Below are 26746 nucleotides of genomic sequence, written 5' to 3' on the forward strand. Positions count from 1 at the left end.
CGTGTTGTCAAACTCTTGTTGTTCAGAAACAACCAATCAAAGTCAACGAAATTGTCATGTGACCACATCGAAAGAGACACGGTGCTCAAATGACACTACAGATTGGCAACAAGTGTTTGACATGTGAAAGCACAAGTTCGACAACTTTCAAACTTTCAACATTATATGCTGTCAAACTGTAGTTGCCCCGTGAATGCTGGTTTAGACAAAATCCCCAAATAATACAGGTCTTGATGTTTACACTTTTGTGTATCCAATCAGCACAGGCATGGTGCTGACAAACCTTAACATACAGCAAGACCAAACCAGATACTAGTACATCAAGGGAGAGAACTCTCCACAGTCAATTGTGTCATGAACAAAATGGAGAGGACATCGTGCAGGTCTTGCATTCTGAAGGTCTTGCATAACTCACCAAAATCTAATGAGGGTCAGTTTGTTCTGAAGTCATCAGAAATCCATAAAACACAAGTTCAGTCAACATACGAGAGTTAGTTTTATTCTGCATATATATTATTGTAACAGTCCATCTTGACAAACAGTGTACTATGCGTATATAATGACATTGGTGCCTATATATATGGCTTACCATACACACTACAATCACAATCGCATTATCTTCAAATACTTTCCAGGACAAAAACTACATTTCTACATTCACCACAGGAAATAGCTACAGTATGAAAGTCTCACAGCTATAAGACCACTCTCTGTGAAATGTATTCACAAATGCAGCAAAACAAGTATTTCTAATTCCATATCTCAAATGTATCTTTCAAGAGATGTGGATGCACAGAGCATCACTTTTTGTTTCAATTCATCAGATTTTTCAAATTACTGCTTACCATTCCTAACACAGTATGAAATTTTCCTTTGTCGCAGTCTTTGGGATAAGGTAACAAAGAACAATTTTACCCGCAAGACACATGACTGATTTTTTTAAAATTGCGTATTATTTTTTTCTGACTTTTTTTCAACAGATACAGTACAGCTTATGAGTGAGTGAGTGAGTGGGTTTAGCTTTACGCCGCTCTTAGAAATATTCCAGCAATATCATGGCAGAGGTCACCGGAAATGGGTTTCACACACTGTACCTATGTGGGGAATCAAACCCAATCCTATAGCGCGATGAGTGAACACTTTACCACTTGGCTACCAAACTGCCTCAATACAGCTGAATATTAGGACAGTTTTAACAATAAGAATGATGAAGACAAGCACCATGTCTGGTATGAGAAGGACCATATCAAATTACAATCAAATGATCAAATTCACTAATGCTAAGTCTCAAGGAGTTCCAGAATTTAACACCAATACAAAATCACCACAAACAGCTGTGATGAGAAAAACAATCACTCGGGTTACAATGACTGCATGGACACATAGAGGCTTATAGCTGTGAACTTGTTCTTATGACAGTCATTCTTATGACACACACATGCCTTGATAGAAATACACAGAAAAAGATTTATTCCACAGAACTCTGCAAGAATTTCATAATATGACATTCAGTGTGTATGTTAACATATCTAGATGTCGGATATTTTTGACTGAAGACATTTTTAATCTAACTGTAGTGAATACAATGACTGTAAATATTCAGACAGTGATATAGTAGGAACCACATAATTCTGACTGTACCCTTGACCAGCATTTAGAGGGCACTTCATTTATAAAACATTTGTTTGGTCAGTAAATCAAATCATATTCAAATCAAATTACATTAATGTACTTCATAGAAAAACATGTTATATAGATATCTATAGAAGCTAATGACAGTTGAGCTTGAAGTTAAGATAAGTTTTGTCTGAATTATTGTCCCAATATGTTATAAAATCAGCCAGTTATCTCCCTTGTTTTGAGTTCTCTTTACAACCTTGATCAGAAAAGTCCTTTTGCATCCAATATTGAAAGCTGTCAAATAATATTCACATGTCTAACTGAGTGAAAACGATTCTGGGTAAACTATGATCCTCGATCAAAATTTACTGGTTCTTCTCTGGTTCATTCAAACAATGAAACTGAACATCAAAGTTTCCACAACAGTCTAAATTTCATGACTCATCAAAATTGGAATCCATCAATATTACTACTGAATCTGACTTAGTAATTAGTACCCCATGTGCCGCAAATTATAATCCATTTCATGTATATCAAATATGGGGCACTTAATAGGGAGGGGTGCTGAATATGTCAAATATGGTAGCTGGACTGAAAAACTGCCTCTCCGTCTGTTTTAGCCCTAATGCTAAGATGACTCTATACTGAAGATTCTTTCAATATATTCCATAATTTAGAGTTAGTGAGTGAAATGGGTTTAGCGTTGGTTTGGTCTCAGTAACAAATCTTAACTTTTTCAAGTGGCCTTGATGAAGAGGAACACTTTTAATGGATATACAACTTCTTTTTGTGATAAATGCCATATGTCAACTTAATGTAGAAAGTCTAAAATTTTCAAGTTATACACATAAACCACTTTGGTGAAATTCACGAGCACTGGAATGATGCTCAAAACAATAAAACAGTGCCAAACATGACTTTCCAAAGGCATGTTCTTTGGTGCTCTTGAACCCTAAGGGAGGTAACTCTTGCATCTGAAATAATAGCGCCACTTGTACCCACTGTAATTTTAAACTTTGGCATGGATATTGGTTGCTAATGTGTGAAGACACAAATAATATATCAAGTTACAAATATACTCTTTCTGGTCTGTCTTTCTTTAAGCCCTTGATTTCAAAATATCTGTAAGAAATATCTCTTATATTTCTGTTGCTTCTGACCAAAACTGCAGTATAAATAAAACATATTTGCTCTGCATCATGATAATATTTTACATCACCGAGCCAACTATCAAATAACTTTCTTCATCATGTACTTCTCATATTTACAAATACATATCTGAATAACAACAAATCAGTAAAGTGCTAAAAATCTTTCCACACATTTGTCACAAAAGAAAGAGAAAAGTGTCTGTATAGCATGCTGAGACATGAAGAATTATTAATTCCCTTTGTCAAATATCACAATTATATCACTCAGGATTGACTGTAACAGATATACATTACTGTTAGACCAACAAAGGGAGAATGGCAGCAGATGCAAATCTACAACTTGGAAGGGATTGCAGCCACTGTATCGGCAATCGCAGACGTAACATAGTCCATATTGCTCGTGGTCAGGCCACACATGTTGATTCGCCCCTCCGATGTTAGATAAATGTGAAACTTGTTGACCAGATGTTCAACCTGGGCAGCTGGAAAGAAAAATGGCGGCTACTAGTTCTATTTGTAAAGTATAAGACTGATACACTACTGACTTGTGTTTCAGATGTTGACAACAGCATCGTTTATGGCATCTACGACGTAGTCAACGTTCTTGGATGTTATGGCACACATGTTGATGCGACCCTCCATGAGCATGTAGATGTGATACTTTTCCCGGAGGTGTTTGACCTGATGAACTGAAATGCAATGTAGAGTCCGGTGAGCAGCAGCAGCAGCGACAACAGGAGCAGCAGCAGGAGCAACAATAGGGACAGCAGCAACAACAAAAGCAGTTAGTAGTGAGTGAGCTTAGTTTAACACCACACTCAGACACATTCCAGCCATATACCGGTGGTTTGTAAATAATCGTGTCTGAACCAGACAACAGCATGAATATCGAGCTAAGCAGTTGGAACTGATGACAGAAATCAACCAAGTCAGCAAGCTTGACCATCCAATCGTCTTAGTTGTCTCTACGACAAGCATGGGTTACTGAAGATCAATTCTAGCCTGTATCTACAAGGGTATGCAGTGAGCATAAATGTTGGGAGTTTTGATAAGGTAAGAGAGTTTGGTTCAACACTGCCTTGATAAGCAATCATCTGTTTGTTATGTAACACAAGACAAGGTAATATTCCAGCTATGCTGACCATTTCTAAAAGTCTGGACCAGAATATCATGTGGTTGACATCACGAACACCCATGTCATTAGGTCACTGTGACACATGTCAAACAAGATACCCTGTAGTTCTAGCCCAGGGGCTCCTTTCACGAAGCAACCTTTACTTAGGTTAACCTTAACTTCCATTCTTTAACACTGCACTAAGGTTACCTTAGAGACTTATCACCTTAGTGTCTTGTGAAGGGAGGCCAAGATATTCATGGTGCAAGTTTTGTTTGTTGGTTGGGTTGTTGTTTAGTGCTGTGTTCCACAATATTCTCGCTATATGTAAATAATCGAGTGTGGACCACATAATCTATTGATTAGAGCATCGATCTGCCCAAGTGAGATACAATGACATTCGTCAACAAAGTCTGTGAGTCTGACCACCTGATCCAGTTACTAGCTTCTTAGGACAAGCATAGGCTGATAAAGCAAATGTCTACCACTCAAGCAAAATCATGCATGGGTAAATCTGAGAATTTGACTTTCATGTTCTGTCTCCATGGCCAGTTTCACTAAAAGAAATCAAATGTAACTCAATCAAAATGGCTAAAATTGCTTCCAACAGAGCTAAGATCAAAACAGGAATAATATGACTGAGAGAGTGAGTTTAGTTTTACCCCGCACTCAACAATATTCCAGTTATATGGCGGCGATCTGTAAATAATCGAGTCTGGACCAGACAATCCAGTGATCAACAGAGAACATATGAAAGTACAAGTGTTCCTTTATTCTTTTCCACGTGTCTTAACAAAGTATGTATTGCACTGAGGGTGAAATTCTGGAAAAAAATAAAGGACCATTTGTATTTTCATGTGTTCCCTTATTTGTTTCCATGAGTATATTCATGTTCATATAGATCTAAAGCGCAGTGCACGGTATGTATCTAGTAATGATGGGAGGAGAAAAGCTGTAACAACTGCATTAGACAAAGAAGTGCAATTACTGAGAAAGTACTTCTTCACAAGTATTAGATGAGCCAGCAAAAAGAATGCGTTTGTGACAAGCAGGCAGGGCAAGTAATCAGGACGAATACACTTGGTCGCTACAGGTAGATTGGCGACTAAGCATGTGCAATACATGCTGACCGTGGCATGAAATCAATATCGCTACTGTTTTACACATGTCTCGTAGAGTGATTTAGTTTAACAAGACACCATCCCAAAATCTCGGTCTCTAATACCTCATCTGATACAGCTTCTAATTACAAATAGCTACATCACTGAAATATATTTGATGTAACGTTAAATTTTAATTCAGTCTACTTCCAAGTTCTAGGGTTTCATCACTGAAATGCCATTACTGCCTGTGACATTTTTCTTAACATAGTCATTTACCTATATTACTCTTGAAGAACCAATGTATAAGATTACTCCCAGTAAGTTCCCATGAAGTTCAGACTGACAATATGGTTAATTAAGAGCCATCTTACCATTGAGCCCAGTGTAGCAGAACATTCCAATCTGCTGGATGATGTGATTCCATGAACCAGGAGTACCCTTAGCTCGGAGCTTTTCAAACATCAGCTTCCTCATTTGTTGGATGCGGTCAGCCATTTCTTTTACCTGAACCTTCCTGGAAAAGCATACAAGGGACTGACTATAGTGAGTTTGCAGTGAAAACATACTGAAGAATTTTTAAACAAAAAAGTAAACCAAATAAAGAGAAATTAAGATAGCGAATCCTCATAACTTACCTTGCCAACTGAAAATTTAAGTCTCAGAACTTTATTCAACTTAAGATAAAGTTGTTTAATAAACGATCAAAGATTAAAACGCTTTATTTGTTTGTATTACAAGGGGGTATTCACTGAAAACAGACTCTAAGTTCATAATGGCTTCAAAACACCCTTTAGAGTGAGTGAGTGAGTTTACTTTTATGACACACTCAGCAATATTCCAGCTATATGACAGTGGTCTGTAAATAATCTAGTCTGGACTAGACAATCCAGATCAACAACATCAGCATCGATCTGCGCGATTGGGAACCGATGATCTGTGTCAACCAAGTCAGCGAACCTGACCGCTCGATGCCGTTAGTCGCCTCTTACACATCACTTAGAGCAGAGATGCCTACCCAAAAGGAGTTGTAAATAGTAGATACAGGGATCAGTATCAGTAGTTTGACCATAAAATTAGTAGTCAACTAAATAGTTAAAATCATGATGAAGTCAGAGATAGACAATGTGACACTAATAAAGAGTGAAGCTGTAATGTCGCATATTTCTAACAGCAGATTTACAAATTATCAGCAGTACATTTCTTTTTCATCTGTTTCAGTGATCACATTCAGGTCTTCGGCACACGGAAGCTGCTTAAACTAATTCTCTGTCTAGACCCAGTCAGTGATTAATTTCAAATATGACAGTGACTGCCATCCTGTTCAGGGGGCTCTTATTCTCGTTCACAGCCCCAAGAATACTTAACTCTGATCGTAGCCAATGTTAACAAGTCATCAGAAGATGACATATCCCCCCTGGCCCCCATGTTTGAAAGGACAAATCATCTGACAGGAAGTTATTGTTTTTTCAGACTAAGTTTGAATTGTTTCCATGGAATTCATGAAAAATATAAATGCCATATATCTGTAATCAGCAAAAGTCACCATTTCAAGATCTGTCTTATACATCTGCCAAGATCTTTTGAAAGATATGAAATGGTTTTCGAGTTTGGGGTCTGCCCTACATATCTGCTAAGTGTTGCTGAAAGATATTAAGAAGTTTTTGAGTTCTTCTCACGAAAGAAAGCCCATCCCTTCGTTTTGAAACTAAGTCCGAAACGTGTCCATGGAAACTGAGAAAATAATAAATCACAAAAATCTGTATATACCAAAAGGCACTACTTTGGAGTCTGCCACACATATCTACCAAGTTTTGCAGAAAAATATTGAACAGTTTTTGAGTTCTGCTCCAGAAACAAAATAGACCTCTCACTTTTCAGACTAAGTCCGAAACATTTCCATGGAAACCGAGAAAATAATAAATCACAAAACCCTGTACATAGCAAAAGGCACCACTATAGGTTCTGATTGATGTATCTACTAAGTTTTTGCAGAGAAATATTGAACGGTTTTTGAGTTCTGCTCAGGAAACGAAGCCCATCCCTCCATTTTGAGACTAAGTCCGAAACATTTCCATGGAAACCGAGAAAATAATAAATCACAAAACCCTGTACATAGCAAAAGGCACCACTATAGGTTCTGATTGATGTGTCTACTAAGTTTTTGCAGAGAAATATTGAACGGTCTTTGAGTTCTGCTCAGGAAACGAAGCCCATCCCTCCATTTTGAGACTAAGTCCGAAACGTTTCCATGGAAAAGGAGAAAATAATAAATCACAAAAATCTGTATATACCAAAAGGCACCACTTTAGGTCCTGATTGATGTATCTACTAAGTTTTGCAGAAAAATATTGAACGGTTTTTGAGTTCTGCTCCGGAAACAAAGCCCATCCTCCATTTTGAGACTAAATCTGAAATGTTTCCATGGAAACCGAGAAAATAGTAAATCACAAAATCCTGTATATAGCAAAAGGCACAACTCCAGTTTCTGATTGATGTATCTGCCAATTTTTGCAAAACAATATTGAACGGTTTTTTGAGGTCTGCTCAGGAAATGAAGCCTACCCCACCATTAGACTAACACCAAAATGTTCCATGGAAAAACAAAAATAATACAAATGCCATAACTCTGTAAATAGCAAAAGGCACAACTATAGGCTGAGATTATTATATCTATCAAGTTTGGTCTAAAAATATTGAATGGTTTCTGAGTTATGCTCCGGAAACAAAATGATTACGGACAGACGGATGGCTGCTGGACGGGCGGACGGACAGAGAGACGAGGCATCAACTATATCCCCCCGGCATGTAATGCGGCTTAAGAAGTTCGCAGGGCTTAAAAATGGGCTTAAGAAGTTCGCAGGGCTACAAATGTTTCGAGAATTGTTAGTCAGAATACTAAATTCTTGACAAAATATGTAATGTTTTGAAGACCCACCACTCAGCATAGGACGCCTGGTTGTTGAGGACGGTGGCAACTACTCGACCGCCATGGTTGGGGGGGTTGGACCACATGGTTCTGACAAGGATCTCGCACTGAGATTTCACCCGGTTAAGGACCTCTGGTGTTTTGCTCACAATGCACAAGTTACCTGTACGCTCATCTGGAACACAATTAATCTGTTACCATAGTTACTGTCAAGCCAAGGACCAACTTTCTTAAGGACATTATTTCTTTGACATAATTCACTGTACGAAAGGAGCAGAATATAGCATGTGTGCGAGCTGACTACATATCCTTATTATCCTTAACTATTTTTGCCCAGTATGTTTCAGTCAAAATGCATATAACAAAACATGGTATTAAGTAAAATTCCTTTGAGTTCATTTTAACCACTGTGTACAGTAAATGCCAATCTCAAAGAAATAGTTTGATATTACAAATGCTCTAAAAGTCTAACTCCTGACAAATGACTGGCAGCAACAGATTGAATTCTCAACTATACCCTGAATACATCTACAACTCGGCCCGATGATTCCACTGCCTCTCGTAACTGGCTTTTTCAATTTCAAAGACCACACCTGAACATTTTTGTGTCCTTTTAGAAAATAATTATTTTTCTATACTTGACAAAATGATATTACAAACTACAGTGGAAGCTGTCACAACTGGCAGCAGCAGGTCGTCAGTACCATCTGTGGCTACTACATTTATCATCGTTTAAAAGCTCTTTAGTCCAGCAACTGTCAGTTCCAGATCTTGGGATGAAATGAGCTGCCTGATTGTGTGTACAAACCTTCATGGCTGCAACTGCTATGTCTGTTGACACTGGAAAACTTGGTTGTTATGGCGACTTAGCTGATTGGCTGCTGTGAAAATAAGGCACTAGCAAAGGGAGGTAATAACATTATCAGGCCGAGCCATAGATACAGCTAGGGTATTGTTGAGATTAATCGTAACGTATACCCTGGAGATTATCAAGGATGTCCTGAAGAGTGTCGGTTTACACAGCTTCCATAGTATTTATTAACATCAGAATGATGTCTCTCTCAATCAATGACACTTTCTATGCCAAAACAAACACTGCCAAAAAATCCTTTCCATGGGCAAGATATACTGATTCTCCAGGGCTCCACATTTTGAGAGCTCACATTTCATTATGTCTAAACCTGTATCAGTTGTTCCTCTCAAAAAAAGACAAAAAAAAAACCCCAGTGTTTGCCCTAACTCAGAAAATCTGCATGTTCGATGCACAAATTATCTCATATAGGCAGTGAATTCAAAACCTTGTGTCATCACTGATGCAATGCTACTGGGCCCAAAGCACAGACTTTCTAAGCTGACCAGCATTACCTTGTTTTTTACTGTTATTAAACAATCACAGTTAATGTCTTGATGAAAGTTCCAAACTGAAGTTGACACCGAAAAACATCACACCTAAATTTTCACAAATGGTACAAATAAAAGACAAATGGTCACACTTATCTATGCCAAAGTAATTTCTTATCAAAAGAACTGAAGAAATATCCATTAAGGATTTTCATTCTACTTACTGTACAGTCCAAAGTTCTTGGAGAAAGACTGAGCAATGAATAACTCGAAGCCACGCCTGACAAAATAGCGTACAGCATATGCATCCTTATCAAGGTCACCGGAGGCAAAACCCTGGTAGGCATTGTCCATTACCACGATGAGTTCCTTGGCCTGTTGAGTGAGGAAGAGAATGCTGAAGTACACACATTTGTTTCTTGGGGTGGCCAAAAATGTATAATCCAAAATACTGCTGATGCTAACAACATTCAATGAATATTACAACAAAAATTGTGTCATTGATAATATTGTACATTGTAAGTTGTTCACTGGTCAAGGGAGGGGGGACATGGGTACCTTTGATTTTTTTTATCTTCCCTGAGCCCAAAAGGTACATCAACCCATTGACCCTGAGGGACCAGTGAACTATGTTTTTATCTTCCCAAACAACTCAATGTTAATTTTGAATTGTATGAAGCACAAGTATAAAACTTCCTGTAGCCATTGCTTGAGTTTGGAGTTATCTCCCTTCCACTCCAGTGATTTGCATTCGCAATAACATAAGTAATTTCCATGCATCACACATAATTCAACATTATTTAAGATCAAGAAGTTTTACCACAAAGTACCAAATGAGTCAGCATTCTCAGTTGGGTTCACAGAAAATATTATTCGCTTAGAGTGCTCAGCCAATCAGAAAGCGACATTTACATGTGAGGCAAGATAAAAACTATTGTGATGAAAAAAAATTTATTCACACACATGTACACAAAGATATGTCTGTATTCATGACATGCTTCCAAATTATGTTCGAGACCATTTTTGTTAGCTATTTATAGAAAGACATGTCTCCACAAACCAGTGACCAGTAATGAGAATGAAATATGTTGATTTCTTTCAGACTTGTTTTGCATTTTTGCTACTTCTCCAAGTTCTCCAATATTTATTGATGGTTATCAATATTTATACAGTGGAAGCTGTCAAAACTGGCAGTTGTGCAATCCAGCAGGTTGTCACCACCGGAATAAAATCTCAGTCCCACCCATGTTATGTACATTTATCCTCATTTAAAAGCTCTGCAATCAGACACCTGTCAATTCCAGGTCTCAGCATAAAATTAGTCACCCAGGTATAACTGTACATGTAATTAGTGAGCTGAGTCGACGTGTGCTGAGAGAACCACGTGATGTAACAATGCATATGCAAGTGAGAAGCTTGTTCAGTTCAGGTCGACATGCTGTTGAAACCAGATTGTATCTTTAGTCTCGGTGAGTGTCACTTTAGTGTCACTTTCCACTGTAATTTATGATTATCAATCCTTATTATCTAACCATATATATCAATCGCCAACCAATTTTCTGGCCTTTATATACTAATTCAATGTATGACAATGCAGCTACAGAATCTATTCAAAAGCTAGGGCTGCAAAGATTCATTTCGATTCATCAGATTGGACACCACAGTTTTTATTTTCTATAACCATTATGACTATTTTGATTCTACACTTGAATACCTATTTAAATTATTTCCACACAGCTAGAGCGTAATTTTGCCTCCAAGTCAAGCAGTTCCGAGCGATGAAATAAGGTGAAACGGGCCTGCTTCACGCCAGGCTAATTATCCATTATGAATTGTTCTTAGAAGACACTGCCAAGTTCATTAAGGATTTCACACTAACAAAGCTGACACAGGAAATGAAATCTGATGTTTTTTTCTTGTACGTGAAATCAAATCGAAAAACAACCGAATCAAGGGTCCAATACTGAAAATCAAAACGAACCCTATCTGGGTTAATCCTATCCATGACACTGAAGTCCATGTCATCACGTTGAGGCGAGTTTCACTGAGAGATCGTAAAGCTATGATGGTCACATGTCTATGCTATGATAAAGGACTCACAGTAATCGTAACACTACATTCACTTTCTGAAACATGCCACTGGCCTACAAGCAGATCACCCAATGCATACTTTCAAGAAGTAACTTGTCCTGACGAATTTTCCACTTGCCCTGATTTTATGACACAATGTGTGATGTTAATGTTTACTGGCCTATTTATTGAAGAGTGATAATTTCACTCTCTACTACCTTTACTTCATAATTACAGCAAACTTTAATAACTTCATTATGAGCAGATATGAAATTAAATCCAAGAGTATTTGCAGTTTGAAACCATAAGTGGAAATTATCTGGTAGTCCACGGACAAGTAAGATACCATTATCTGATTGCCCGAAACGAAAACTGACTTGTCCCGGGCGTCGGGCGATGTGATTTTTGAACCCCTGCGAGTACGGCTTTATGCCATTCTTAGCACTATTCCAGCAATATAATGGTGAAGGGACACCAGAAATGGGCTTCACACATTGTACCCTCCCCACTTGCACCACTAGGATACCCCACCACCTGCTTCTGTCATGGGAAAAGGAGATCAAAGGGTGACGCCTATGTCGTAACTCTACGAGGACATTTAGTTCTGATGAGTCTTTAGTCACGATCCTCTACAAGCTTTGAATAGTAATATCAGTATATGTGTTATCCAATGAAAGTTTTGACAGTGCCATAACAGTGGGAAGAAAAGACAAAGTGAACCGCAGGCATGCATATCATTCATGAAACACTTGTGGCATACCAATAAAAATAAGGAATGCAAAGGTCAAACCAACATTAACACATCCTGGAAGCAGCTAAGGGAGACAACTGCACTGAGAGTTCCAACACCACTGAGAACTCCCCTACTTTGAAATAAAACATAAATGTTCGAGTTAAGAAGAAATTCTTCAAAGTAAATCCAATGCTGAAACTGTTCAGAGAAAAATTACACTCCCACAGTCCTCGTAATGAAGTGGTTGTGTGTGCTCCTGTCATACAGCTCAGGTCACAAATCAACTGAAGTTAAGCAAAGTTGGCCACAACGACTCACTCATGAGACATGTGGTCTTACCTTAAGCAAGTGAGTTAATTCAAAACTGCCTCTGTTCACCCAGCAGAAAATGTGTGCCCGTTGGAAAAAGTCATATGATTATCAACCTCCAAGCACCTCACAGGCAGCTTGGGTTATCCGGGGTTATAACATCCATCACTAGATAAGTGGCCTTATATTAGTGTTGGGAATCAGAAATCAAATCAAGTATCGATTATTGGAGGACTTATGGTGAACAATTAGCAATAATAATCGAAATATATACATTTTTAATATTATCACCAAATTTGTGTTTCTGCCCCAGTTTTTTCTCTACTTAATGTTAATGTAGTCATTCTGTTTATTTATACAACAAATATTTATCAGTATATCTCATTATGTTCACAATAGATGTAAAATTTAATCATAGACAAGATACAGTAATAGATACCTTGTGATAAGTATGAAACTTTGAATACTGTTAAGCACACGTTTGTGAATATTTGTTAAATGTTGCGAATATTTGTTAAATATAACGGTTAGTTTATTTCATTTTAGTGTGACATGCTACAACAAAATTTTTATTAATCGAAAACACATTTTTTCACAATCAATAATTGCTATTCATCCTTCCTTCGATCAATTTTGATTATTATCGATCATCAGAACACCACTACTTATTATTATTAACGATACAAGCTGTTGTGACCTCTCACCTTACAGACATCAGCAATCTTCTCCCACTCTTCAACTGAAGGGTCGACGCCAGTTGGGTTATGAGCCACAGCGTGCAGGATTACTACTGACCTACTCGGTGCATTCTGTTAGATCAAACAGTTCAATGTATAGACCATGTGTCCTACACATAAAATACACATATCACAAATGAATACTTCTTCCCTATGGTGAGGGTGTATGATTTTACGCCACTTTTAGCAATCTTACAGCAATATCACAGCCGGGGACATGAGAAATGGGCTTCACACATTGTACCCACATAAGGAATCAAACCCCGGTCTTCGGCGTGACAAGCAAACACTTCTACTACTACCCCATTGCCCCTCCATCCCTGAAGAGAAGCAGAATAGATAACCTCTGGTCTCATGTGTCAATGCCTTTTTCTTGTTGTCACCTTCTTAATTCCATTTCATAATTCACTCTTCATGTTCAAACCATTTCACACACAATAACTTATACTTATTTTGAAGCCTTTTCCTCAAACAAGCTGATTATACTACACTCAAAGAATACAATTATAAAAGGAATATTTGTACATTATGTCAACATTCAAAACTGGAATTTCAGATTGGGGGGTAAATTATGGAGACAAACAGCTTAGAAAGCTGATTTCTCTGTTCTTCATGCAAAGTGAAAGATCTTGATTTGATAAACCTGGTGCAGGTGAATGTTCTGGTGCAATCTTTCACCCTTTTCTCCTCCGTGTTCTTACATTGAGATCTTCCAGCATACCCTCCAGGTTCAGCCCTCTAGACTCAGGATTCCAGTAGCGGTATTCCTTGATGTTGGAAAAGTTGGCATGCTTGAAAATATTCCTGTGGTTCCCTGAAGAACAGTACACCATGTCAATCCACAATATAAATGATTTACACAAGGGCAAGTTTGTCAAAAAACATTCATAGAGGATAGTGTCGTTTTTGAATTTTGAATTCAGGTTTGTCACAGTGTTACACATCGAAGACCTGAAGACCTCTATGCTGGCATACCATAACATGTTCAAAGTAGCTCTGAACAATGTGTTGATCAAGACACAACACTTACAGAAAAAGAAAGTGTAACTTGGAATTACCCCATGTAGGTTTGGACACATAGACAGTGTCGCACTTGAGAATCTTCTTGAGGAATTCTGCACACAAGCGGATGCATCCGGTTCCCCCCAAGCACTGAATGCTTTCAGTCTGTATAGACAAAGAGACTCAGACACACATGGAATAAACAGAATACTTACCTAAAAAACAATATAACCTACTTTAGAGGTAAAAATGCAGAGAACATGTTAGACAGGGCTTTACACAATGCAGAAACGCAGGTCCTGTACACACAATGGATGATTAAAAAATAAACATTGCAGTATTTACCAGGCCTTGCATTGGGTAAAACAGTTCTAACCAATTAAGATTTGGAATATATAATATTTGTAAATGGCCCAAATCAAAGTCAAGATTACAGTTTCTGTTACCTAGCAATCCAAATCATATTTTGAGATGATAAAAAAAATTCTGTAAAACATATTTTTTTTTCATTGAAATTTGGACAAATGCCCTTTTTCTTCACTGACCAAAATTTCACTCTTAAAATCTGTAAAAACAACATAACAAGAAGACAAAGTCAGCAATATCCCCAGCAATGGCAAAATATCCTTCATGAATATGTCTACAAATTATGATAATGGCAAATGTTTTGATGTGTAAATAGAAATGTGGAAGGAGGGCAATTTACCAATGCCAGTCTAAGTCAAATTTCAGTCTAAGTCAAACTTGTTGCCATGGAAACATAAAAACATATCTCATTCAGATATCAAGAAGTACCAAAAGGCACCAGTACACGACTAGGTCTATCTATGTGCCAAATTTGGAGAAGAAGCATTGGACAGTTTGAAAGTTATGCTCCATAAAAGACAAATGCGCATGGACGGACGACGGACTGCATTGAAAATGTCCGGTCCACTCACCCTATTTTCTACCAGAGCAGGACTGTCTTCTCCAAGAATCAGCTTTTTAGCAGCATCACGGAAAGCAGGGAGACCAGCTACAGGCAGGTACTCATGGTTCTGGCTATCTGAAGCCATTGCAACCTCAGCCTTTTTCACGACTGGCAACACCAATGGTTTACCATCATCCGTCCGGTAGGCTAAGAAAAGACAAGATCAATACTCATTAATCATATCCAGGATCAAGGATTTAATTCAAGTCCTGTAGCTGAGGGTCCCTGGAAATCAAGGTTATAATTTTCTGAGGTCCTGGACTAAAAAATGTGGGTCCACGACACTAAATTATTATCACTAGTAATGGTAGTAATGTTGTTGTATGGTGTATCCTGAACATATTAACTGTTACAGTAATGAAATTGCAAAAGATGCCTTAACCCAGCTAATAGCAAACTCAGTGATAGCTTGCTACTTGACTGGAATTTTCACAAAGGTATTTGGACTTTTTCTGCGGACATGTGGATGTGCTAATAAATTTTGTTTTGTTGTCAATTTCCTTGCATATAAGACGCAGGAATTTGTGTCTTGTAAATCCCTGCAAGAATCAAGACTTCAAAAATTATTTATTTAGACAAGCATTATCAGTGATTCCGGATGTAGGGACTTGTGTTCAACCACTCCCTGATGAGTGTTTTGTGGTTCACACTGCTTTTAGCAAAATATCAGCAATATCACGGTGAAGGACACTAGAAATGGGCTTCACACATTGTACCAATCGGGGCAATCGAACCCGGGTCTTTTGCATGACAAGCGATTGCTTTAGCCATTAAACTACTCCACTGTCCCTAGAGTGTTTAGAGAGGAGAATAGATGGTCATGAGAAAGGTTTGATCCTCAACCATGCCTTACGAAAAGACATTCGCCTTTCTTTACCTTGTTTGGTGATGTGACAAAAAGGGATAAGACGAGGATTGGTTGGATCTGAGTCAGTATAATATACAGTCAAATCCCAATGAGTGTCGATTTGCTGGAGACCAACATTAGTAATAAATTTGACTTATCGATGTATTTGAGACACAGGTATGTCTATGATGGTAGAAAAAATTATAGGGATAGACAGGTACTTCGGGTTATGCATAATATTTGACATTTGACTGATCAGGATTTGAGTCAAGTGTTAGAACTACAAAATCCATACATAACTGAAGTACTACTAATGAATTTTTGTTTATAATGTATTCATTCAATACACAAATTCAAGTCTTTATTCAGGGGCTGCTTCTTCATTATGTCCAGGATGCTGTTTTTGTCAGTAACCCATGCATAAACATACATGTCACATCTCACCAGTGAGACTGGTATGCAGACACTTTCTGTATTTCTGTTCAGAATTACATCTCCAACATACTTTAATAAATTCACAGGTTGCCAACAAATTGTTAACCCATTAGTTGGGTTCGATCACTGTTTGATCTGAATTTGCACCTGTGTTCACAAGTACCGTCTAAATGAACGTTACTGAATACCAGTGAGATTTTCTTATAAATAAGCAACTGAACAACGGTAGAGAATGTTAGTTACAAGGCAGAAGAATACAGTTTGTCCCACAGTCAGTATGCATTAGGCCCTCCAACCAATCTTTTCTGCAATATGAGAACCTTAAATGAGTGTGTGAGTTTAGTCTTATTCCTAACTCAACAATATTTCATGACTGAACCAGATTATCCAGTGATCAATAGCATAATGATCGATATACACGCATTTGGGAACCAATCACATGTGTCAGCAAACCTGACCACGTGCACACAATCCCGTTAGTCGCCTCCTACAAGCATGGTTACTATAGATAATTCAAACACGGATGAACGATCCCTTCAATGAGCAACCCAAAGAGGCGTATCACACACTGCATGCTTGAAAATACGTGCTTGCACTTTTCTCCGCTTTTGATCATTGCCCCGAGTGACCTAACAAGAACTTCAAAAGCAAAATCTACAATATTTTTTTTCTGCTGGGCAGTAATTAAAATACCCTGACCTGCAGTGACTTAGTGATTGAGGCGCACGTATATTGTAAGATCACTGTAACCTTCAAAATACCCTACGCTCAGCAGAACAGTTCTAGGGAAATTTCGCTCGACAAGCAATTACTTTCAGTTTACCTCCAACTCCGAGATTCACTTTCTGAGGGAAAGTGTCATCGTTGTATCGGTTGGTAAGTTGGAAAACCTCGATAGGTGGTGCCATTTCCACATCTTGGAAGATTGAAGCCGCCATTTTGACAGAGTGAAGGTCGAGGTCACGTGGTTGTCAAGGTGCTCTTTTTGCAGGATTCGAGACCGCCTCGACAGCTTTTTTCCTAATATGAAACAGAATGAGAAGATTGTTTGCTTAGGAACACATTGCTTGAAAGGAGTGTGTGTGAGAGTGCGTGCGTGCGTGTGAGCGTGTGTGTGCGTGTGTGTGTGTGTGAGTGCGTGCGTGCGTGTGTGTGTAAGAGAGAGATCTGCATGTCCCATTGATATCATAACTTATATTTCGACTTTTTCCCTGCAACTTTTCAGGAAATGGAAAAACGATATAACAACATAATCACAAAGTACAGCGTACGATGTACATAATGTACTGGGATTATAATGTAAAATCGAAGCCAATGACATTAAAAGTGTAACAATGTAAACCAAATGATTAATAGTGCTTGCTTTACTTACAGATGGAGAGAGATGCGGGCAATGTGACGCCTCTGTACTGGTGGGTGTGCTCTGAGAGATCTGCAAACTAAATGACTGCTTATATCTCTCACGTTCTCTGTTAGAGTTTCCGTAAAAAACAAAAATACACCTACGTGATGGATGTCACAACAGAGAGAAAGATCCTTTTAATTCACTGCGTGTGGTTACACCAGGAGTGTAAATATTGAGGAGGTATACTCCCATTATGAATACCCCATTACAGATATAATGGAACACCCCTACACTTGATAATGTACTGTACCTGTAAAGATGACTACTTCCAATTTGTCTACTCTTTGAAATCAACCTATTAGGCTAAGTGAAAAAGTGAAATGTTTCTCGGGCATCGGCGTGTCACTTTTATTTGTGTGCGTAACAATTGTTATTGTCATTATAAAAACGTAATTGTGACTTGGCCGTGTCCCGGTCATCCATCTTTCCACTATAAGAATGAGTCTCTGTAAGAACGAGAGTAACTGAATCGACTACTCATTAACACGTGATAAACTTCCAACTTCCAAAGCTGTATATCTAACAGAAAAGAAATCAGAATGTGTTCCTCCCGCGTCACCTTTTTTTCTATGGAAATTTAAAAAAAAAAAACCCAAACATTTATTTATTTATAAAGGGGGGGGGGGGGGGGGGGGGGGGTATATTATTATGGTGGAACAGTGTGCCTGGTGGAGTGGAGAGAGCTAGTAATTAAAACCATTTGATTGGAACTGATTGTACATTTAGCAGATAGTCAACTTGGGAGGCGTCATAATGGAAGTGAACCTCAAAGGTGTATTTAATTAGCTGAATAAAAGCGTATGAACCTGGTACACCTTTAATTGTATATGTATACAGTGTACCTGATGGAGGGGGGAGAGCTAGTAATTAAAGACAATTTGACTGGAACTGATTGTATATCGTAATCATAATGGGAGTGAACCTTTGAAGACTATGACATTTAAAAAATATCAACACTATTTGTGTTTGACGTAAGTGAAAACATCGAGTCACCAGGAAACTGAAAGAATGTAGATGCATTTGCAAACTTTCCGCCTTTTTCAGTTTTTTTCACAATTAATGTATGCAGGAAACGTTTTTCACTTTTAAGTCTCAGTTTTTCTGTCAGCATGCATCTATTGTGAATATTTCACGAAGAAAAAATGTAATTCCCAAATTACCGGAATGCCCACATACCCACAGTTTTCTTCGAAAGCAAAATGAATAAAAACACCTCTAGAGATTTTAGTAGTAAACAGAAATACTGAAGTACGAAAACGAAATAAAAGCCGAATCAGTTTGCGTAGCTCACATGTTTTATCTCGATACTGTTATGAGGATAAAAATATAAACTTTATCATCAACACCATTGTCAGTTGAAGTGTTTATTTCATTGTTGGAGTTGTCGGAGAAAAGTTGTATATTTCCACAGACATCAAAGGAGCTTGAACACAAAGTAAGATGTGAAAATATAATCCGCCCGCCTGACCCATATTTTTTTAAAAAGGGATGAAAAACAAGAATATTTCTTCAAGTGACCTCTCCTTACAAAGGTTTTTATTGGGCATTATACTCGTGTCTGGAGTCATTGCCTAAATATATAAATCAAAGACTATATGGACAAGTTTTATGGATGAACAACTTCTTTGTTCAGTTGTTCAGTTGTTCAGTCATAAGGAAGAAACCAAGGTATGATATGGCAAGTGTATACTGAACAGCAAAGGAAAGACAACTCTGTTTTTGTCAAGTTTTAAATACAAGACACAAACATGAACTCTTGCTTTTATGACATTTCATTTTACACATTATCACGTGTTATGCAAAATGCATGTAGAAGCGCTCTATGAGATGAATTACTTGCTGAGTGAAAAAAACACAAAAATAATCATCGACCATAATGCATTGATTGATTTATCGTTGTTATCTTGCAAAGTGGATTTCTCAAAAGTTAGGACTTATTTCTGTAAGTTTTCCAACCTAGACTGATTACACCCACGTCCTATTGTAAAGACATTCTTTACTGAAAGGATCAACAGAAAATATACGTTGACTCATAGTTAATTGCCGTCTACCTAAGTTACCGTTTTAAAGGACCATGGACAACGTGAAAATAGATTGTAGGAATCGTCAGTGTACCAACAGGACAGAAAATAGCAAAACACACAACCTAGGTATTTCCCTCGATGAGTGTCCGTTTTAAAGATTTCAGAAAGTTTGCTTATTTCGTAAATTATGAAAATCCATAGGGGAAATCCAAATGTTTTTCATCAAATATTCACCTTCGTGAAATCTTTGTTCACATCAGTGAGTACGACATATACTTTCATAGGCAAATAAAAATAGTTTTTCATCATTTTGCAAGCATACCACTAGTAAGTGCCAATGCATATAAGAAATAGTAATACATGTATGTAGCCATTCAGATGAAACATTTTTAAAGGAATCGAATCAATTTTCACATTTTCCCTTAATTCCACATCATCGCCTGTTTCCTCAATGGCTTTATCATTTGCATTTTGTCAGTCTTGTAAATGCAGTATCCCCTATTTTTAATGGCATATATGCAGTTAAAAAACTGTGTCAAAGATTGTCAAGAGAAACTGATGCAGTAAGTGCAAGGGAGACAGTTAAGTGCAGACTGGTACAGTTAGTTACCCCACCTTGCCTCGGAAAGCAGAAAATCACCAAACCTAGTTTTAAAATAAATACATAAAATATGTAATTCCTACCTCTACTCGTCGCGGTCTTCGATATCACTATACCCTCAACAGCTTCTTGTCTCATACAGACAGACCATGCTTCCACAGTGTGTTTATATGCCTAGCGCTTTCAACACAATTAAGTCATCCAGAGTTGTTATTCTTAGAACTTCTAATGTCAAGTGAATTCCTTGAACCATTGTTGAAAATATTTTAAGCGTTGTACGAAATCCCTGTACTCTGTTATAAGTAGTACGATATCAATGGGTGGTTTGTTCTGGGCGTTTTAAGACCTCACGGAACGGTTTATTCCTGGCGTTTTAAGACCCGAAGGAGCGATTAATTCACGTTGTTATTAACTTTGTGGAGCCATTCGTAACACCACAGGTGCAAATTGTAATGGCTGGAAAGCCGCGTGTAAAATGTTACGTGATAGTCTGTGTACCAGAGAAATAAGTACCCCGATATGTAAACAGGGAATGTTTCAAAACCGAGTTCTCTATTTTGGTTCAGTGCTTCAAACTTTAATTCTTTATTTTTTAACTGTTGCGAAAGTTAAAACCTCATATTTTTGTTAGAAATATCGCCATAGTTAAATAACCCCGTAATGTGATTTATTTTGCCAGGGATCATATCACCAGTTTTTGAGTCCAGCCTACTGAAATCACTCACTCATTATGAAAACATAGTTAACAGAGATTACGAATTTGGACACCGAGAATATAGGAAACGCCAAATTTAATAGTTACGTTGCATCAGCAAAAAGAATTAGTATTCCGATAAAACCACCATGCACTTCACTGTTCGGATTAGGAAAATCACTAGTTCACCGATTTCACGAATTCTTGTTCGGATTATTCGGCGGTTGATTGTATAGTGTGGATCATAACCTTCGATTGTGAATATGTCTGGACTAGACCGATACATTACATGTCGCCATCATACATCCGGAATATTGGAAAATGCGGCTTTGAAATGACAGCTGCAAATTCTATCGAGTGTTCTCTTGTTCGCGCCTACTGCAGCAGACACCCGCACTCAAACGCACTCACGTACGCACACGCACTCAAATAAGTGGTACGCCTGATTTTGATAATCAGCAACGTGCTACTCAAAATCTCATGGGTTAACGAGGTTTGTGGTGACTGTGTCTGGAAAACACCCACGTCCTGTCCTTTATCGTCCTCTGTGTAGAACGTCTATACCTGTACACGTGTTTGCAACACAGTGACTGAGTTAGCTGCACTCATTCAAATGTTTCATTCTGCCAATTTGTACTGCATGACACTTTTTCTGTCAGGACACCTTGACCCACAGTGAACGAGTTAATTCTACTCTAATAAAATGTTTCTTTTTTGTAGATTTGTACTGCATGACGCTGTTCTTTCAGGACACCTTGACCCACGGTAAAATACACCAAGACGAATGTCATATATTATGTTTTCGTAGCCTTAATTGAGATCCATTTTAATACTCATTTGGCTTAAATATGACCTGGATTATTTATTTGGGGGTTGTTTAATAATGATCGCATGAAATGTTTGATAATGACTATGCTTATAATATAATTAGTTGTATATACCATGTACAATAAAGTATTAAATAAGAGGCCGGGATCACTTATCTTGTCTTGCCTCCTCGAAGGATAGACCCGTGACGGATTTTGGGTTACAATATTGACTTTCAGTAACCTATGCTGGTCGTAAGAGGCGAGTAACGGGATCGGGTGGACACTGGACAGGCTCGCTTGGTTGACACATGTCAACGGTTCCCAATTGCTCAGATCGATGCTCGTGCTGTTGATCACTGGATTATCTGGTCCATACTTGTTTATCTACAGACTGCCCCATATAGCTGAAATATTGCTGAGTGCTGCCTATACTAAAACTCACTCACTCACTCTTCTAAAGATAGAATTACAATACATCAATGGGTTAAGCATTTAGTATAGACTTGGATCAAGGCTAATTTTACGTTATCTGCGGTATATTTATTTTGACTCATTCGTGGTGAAACCTACTCATTCAACCGCAAAAAACATTTATTAAATGTACATGTTCTCAACATACCGGTACTTTCTTCATATATGACTGATGATGTGGAACTGTAAACACACATTATTCATCACAGTTCCAATTACTGTCTGTTTGAATAAAGACTTTTCGAGTTTTGTGGAAACGCCTCTTAACTGTACCTCAAGTGAAGTGTATATGTACTTGCTTCACCGGTGATGTATGTCGGCGTCATTCAGCGTTAACGCACCTGTTGAAGGCTATACTCATGTCCATCTGTAGCGTATTTCTTGAGCTTGGGGCCATACGGGTGTACATACAATCCCAATCCCAATCCCAATCACAATCACAATCACAATCACAAGCAATCCAAAGTCACAATCAAACCACATTCAAAATATTTACGTTCCATACATATATTGGAAAATGTGTCTAAATCACAAGGCTTGTACTTTCTGTTCCAATTTAGCTTACCTCCATGAACTCTTTTGTAGATATGAAACGATAAAACGTGTTAGTCTGGAAGGAATCGCAGTATAAAAGACCATATTTCCTGAATAGTTAATATGCAATTATTTTCCCTTCAAAGAAGATACATGTTTTGTCATCGATGGTTTTTCAATCGTCATCCACCTCGCTATCATTCCAGAATAGAAAGCACACTGTGTGATGCTGCTTTAAAATGTTATGTTCGCAGTTATTACCCTGCATGATTGTTTTTTAGACAACTAAGTCTTGTTGTTGTCTGTAACGCCTGTTCAAGTTCATCCAGAGTCTGGGGGTGAACATAGAGACCGTAAACACGACTTCCAATAATGTCTCAAGCATGTTCACTGGGATTAAGATCAGGTGACCTTGCAGGCCAGTCCATATGTGTAATGTTGTTGATAAGAACAACATCATTAACAACTCTTTTTTTTCGGGCATTATCATCCATAAAAATGATGTTAGGACCCGCTTGTTGTACCAGGAGAATGATTACAGGTAGGTTTTAACCGATTAGACAACATGTGTGAAATGTGGAGCACATTCCTGCCACACATCTGGCAAGCTGCTTCTTGGGGTGGTTGAGTTGTTTCTTGAGGTCGTTGAGTTGTTACTTGCCTTGGTTGAGTTCGGGTGATGTTATCAATGTTATCAGGTAAGTCAATTTCACAGTCACTGAAGGTTATGTATTCTTTGAATATTTACCTTTCAGTAACATACCGGCAAAAATCGCTTTTGAAATTGATAAAAATGTTACACCGAAACTACTTGTTGCTTAATTTTTGTGAGGAGTATGTACATGTTGGAAAAACGGAACCGTAACTCCGAGGCATAAAAGTACCAACTTTCCCTCCAGGAAAAATCTTCACGAGATATGTAGCTACGGAGCTCTCTTCTTCAAGTAATATCATTTTCTTTTGCAAAAGTTGTTGTTATCAACATAGTTATTCACTAAGGTACATGTATAATGCATATAAGTACAGATCAATCTAGCATTTAGACCAGTAGTGATATTTTGAAACATGCTGCATATCCGAGCATGCCAATTTTGACTAAAAATCCAATTTCCAGTCTTTACGATTAGCAACAAACATTTCCAACCACAAGAAATGATGTTTATTTTAAAGGAAAAAAAACAGGCATGTCTTCAAATGACACCTGTGTCCAACTATGCACAGGTATTGTTGGACAATAGGAGGGACCCACTCTGGTAATAGAAATATTCGGTGAACATTTACCCACTCTGAAAATAGAAACTAACAGTCCTATGATGAACTGTGTTGACTGCAGACCAATGATTACCCGATACAGATGCGCCGTAGCTGATCACAGACTATGCTATAGTGTCGTCGAATTGTTATTTACTGCTTGACAAGTATTAGATGAGCCAGCGCAGTGAATGCTTTTGTGACAAGCAGGCGGGGCAAGTAATCAGGACGAATACACATGGTTGCTACCGGTAGATTGGCGATTAAGCACGAGTAATACCTGCTGACCGTGGCGTGAAATCAATACCGCTACTGTTTAACACGTGTCTCGTAGAGCCGAATAGTTCCTCAAAACACCATAACGACACGATTCGCACGACGAAATTGAACTTTTCAATACTTAGACGACAACCTGCTTCAATCTTGTTTCAAAGGGAATGTTCTGGAGGGTGTTCCCATATATGCAAATTGGGGTCATTTGTCAGGTTGTGGCTCATCTAACACTTGTCCAGCAGTATATGCATACCCACTAAGCACGGGTACACTGTAGCGCAAATAGGGTTGCGCAACTAAGAGAAAATGACTAGTCTTTCTTACTGAGGCAAAACAGAAACTTCAAAAAATGTAATTTTTAAAAATATTGAATATTATTTCTCTGATGATACATCTATGCATCCGAAATGGGATCCCTATCTTTCGGCTCTACAAAAAACGCTACCAAAACCCACTCAAACCATCCATTCGTCGTGCAAACAACATTAGTGCCACATCAGGTTCTGCACGTGCAGTTGATCACGTGATCTTCGCATCGAAGTTTTCTTCATTTGCAAGTGTTTGCACTGGCCTCAAGAACTGAAAGAAACCACACTTTTAAACCACAGTTCTAACGGTACTTTAAATGCCACGATTGTCAAATGTGCAGCGTGAACGTGCCGTTAGCACGTTGCAAGCGGGAAGATCAGTTATTGACGTCGCAAGAGCAATGGGATGCAGCCGTCGTGCTGTGTATGACTTGCGAACTCGTCTACAACAAACTAGCACCACTTCTGATCGCGCAAGGTCGGGTCGTCCACATGTGACGTCACGAGCAGAAGATCGTCAAATCGTCCTACGCCACCTACGTGACAGATTTCTGCCGGCTACACGAATCGGGGTTGAGATATTTAGAGGTCGACTGTTCTCACAGACCATTCGAAATCGACGTTCATATCGAGGGCCAATACTGACGCCGTTTTATCAACGTTTCATCTGCTGTGGGCCCAACGTCACCTCCGATGGACCCAGAGAGACTGGGTTCGAGTCGTCTTTAGCGATGAATCCAGGTTTACCCTCAGATTCGCGGACGGCAGGCACAGAGTCTGGAGACGACGTCGTGAACGGTATGCCCAATGTTGTGTACAGGATGTCGACAGATTCGGAAGCGAAAGCTACGTGGTGTGGGGTGCATTCTCTGAGGACAGCCGTTCCCGACTTCTGGTCATCCGTGGAAACCTCACATATGCTGCTTACCGCGACCAGGTGCTCACCCCTGAACTCGTTCCTTTCATGGCGGCTCATGGCTAAGGTCTGCAGTTCCAGCATAAAAATGCTCGGCCGCATACCAAGATGTTGACACGAAATTTCCTTCAAAACGCTGGAATCAACGTCATGGACTGGCCATCGAGGTCCCCCGACCTTAATCCAACAGAGCACGTTTGGGATGCACTTGGGAGAAGGCTTCGTGGTCTTAGGAGCCAACCTCAGAATTTGCAATAACATGGCGCTGCCTTGCAAGAGCGATGGCGCAGAATTCCCAACCACGTGTTCACATAAGGCAGTCGATGAGGAGACGGTGTTTGGCAGTGGTGAATGCCCGGGGCGGCCATACACAATACTGAACTGAGAAATTTCGAATTTTTATTCTTGTGACTTGACATTCTGTATAGCCATGTTTTGGAACAGCGGTGTAGCCTAATGGAACTGATTGCGGCACTGTACATCACGTAGATCTCCGCGATGAAATAATAACAATTTAACCATCTTACTGTCTCTTGTTCTTTTATAGAGCCCTGAAGAAAGAATGTGAAGTTTCCTTTTTGACTTAGTATATTATGCGGGAGAAGCAAAATATAGAAAGACAGGTCATTTTCTCTCTGTTGCGCAAACCAGATGCGTTACAGTTTGCCTGCCATTAAAGCAAGACATATGACGCAAGTCAGAAAGATCTGCTTACTGGTGTTGGCGCATTGCATCCTTTGTCAGTAAATCATAATGAATGTGCCCCGTTAGTATATAGTAAACACAGATAGCAGCAGCTATTAACAATGCTCAAAAGAGAATTACCAACAGTAACTATTCACGACAATTATTATTTTTAGAAAAAATACGTTAAAATCGTTTTCCGATTCCACAAGTAAAATAATATTGTCAGTCAAAGGCACAAAGGATTATAAGATCGATATCAGTTCCGATGTTTCTATCATAAAATTCCAACAAAAACATCCATGGGCAAATTAAACAATATCGGGATAATAAACAATCTTGCCATATAGCCATTCATGAACGACAAATATATAAATACATGTAAGAGTTACCCGACCGTTGACCGCACAAGTTCGGT

General features: G+C 38.6%; 1 protein-coding gene across 1 annotated transcript; it reads right to left on the reverse strand.

Annotated features, from left to right (window-relative positions):
* Positions 1-472: 472 nt before the first annotated feature.
* Positions 473-20556, reverse strand: LOC137266318 (aspartate aminotransferase, cytoplasmic-like). The gene is made up of 11 exons (XM_067801802.1): positions 20472-20556; positions 17731-17797; positions 17182-17378; positions 15045-15223; positions 14163-14271; positions 13806-13918; positions 13072-13176; positions 9480-9630; positions 7924-8089; positions 5360-5502; positions 473-3460 (listed from the first exon to the last, which is right to left on the reverse strand). The coding sequence occupies exons 3-11, from the start codon at positions 17294-17296 to the stop codon at positions 3324-3326; spliced, it is 1218 nt and encodes a 405-aa protein (XP_067657903.1). The 5' UTR covers positions 17297-17378; positions 17731-17797; positions 20472-20556; the 3' UTR covers positions 473-3323.
* Positions 20557-26746: the final 6190 nt, after the last annotated feature.

Source organism: Haliotis asinina, chromosome 15, assembly GCF_037392515.1.
Source record: "Haliotis asinina isolate JCU_RB_2024 chromosome 15, JCU_Hal_asi_v2, whole genome shotgun sequence".
NCBI classification, from domain to species: domain Eukaryota; kingdom Metazoa; phylum Mollusca; class Gastropoda; order Lepetellida; family Haliotidae; genus Haliotis; species Haliotis asinina.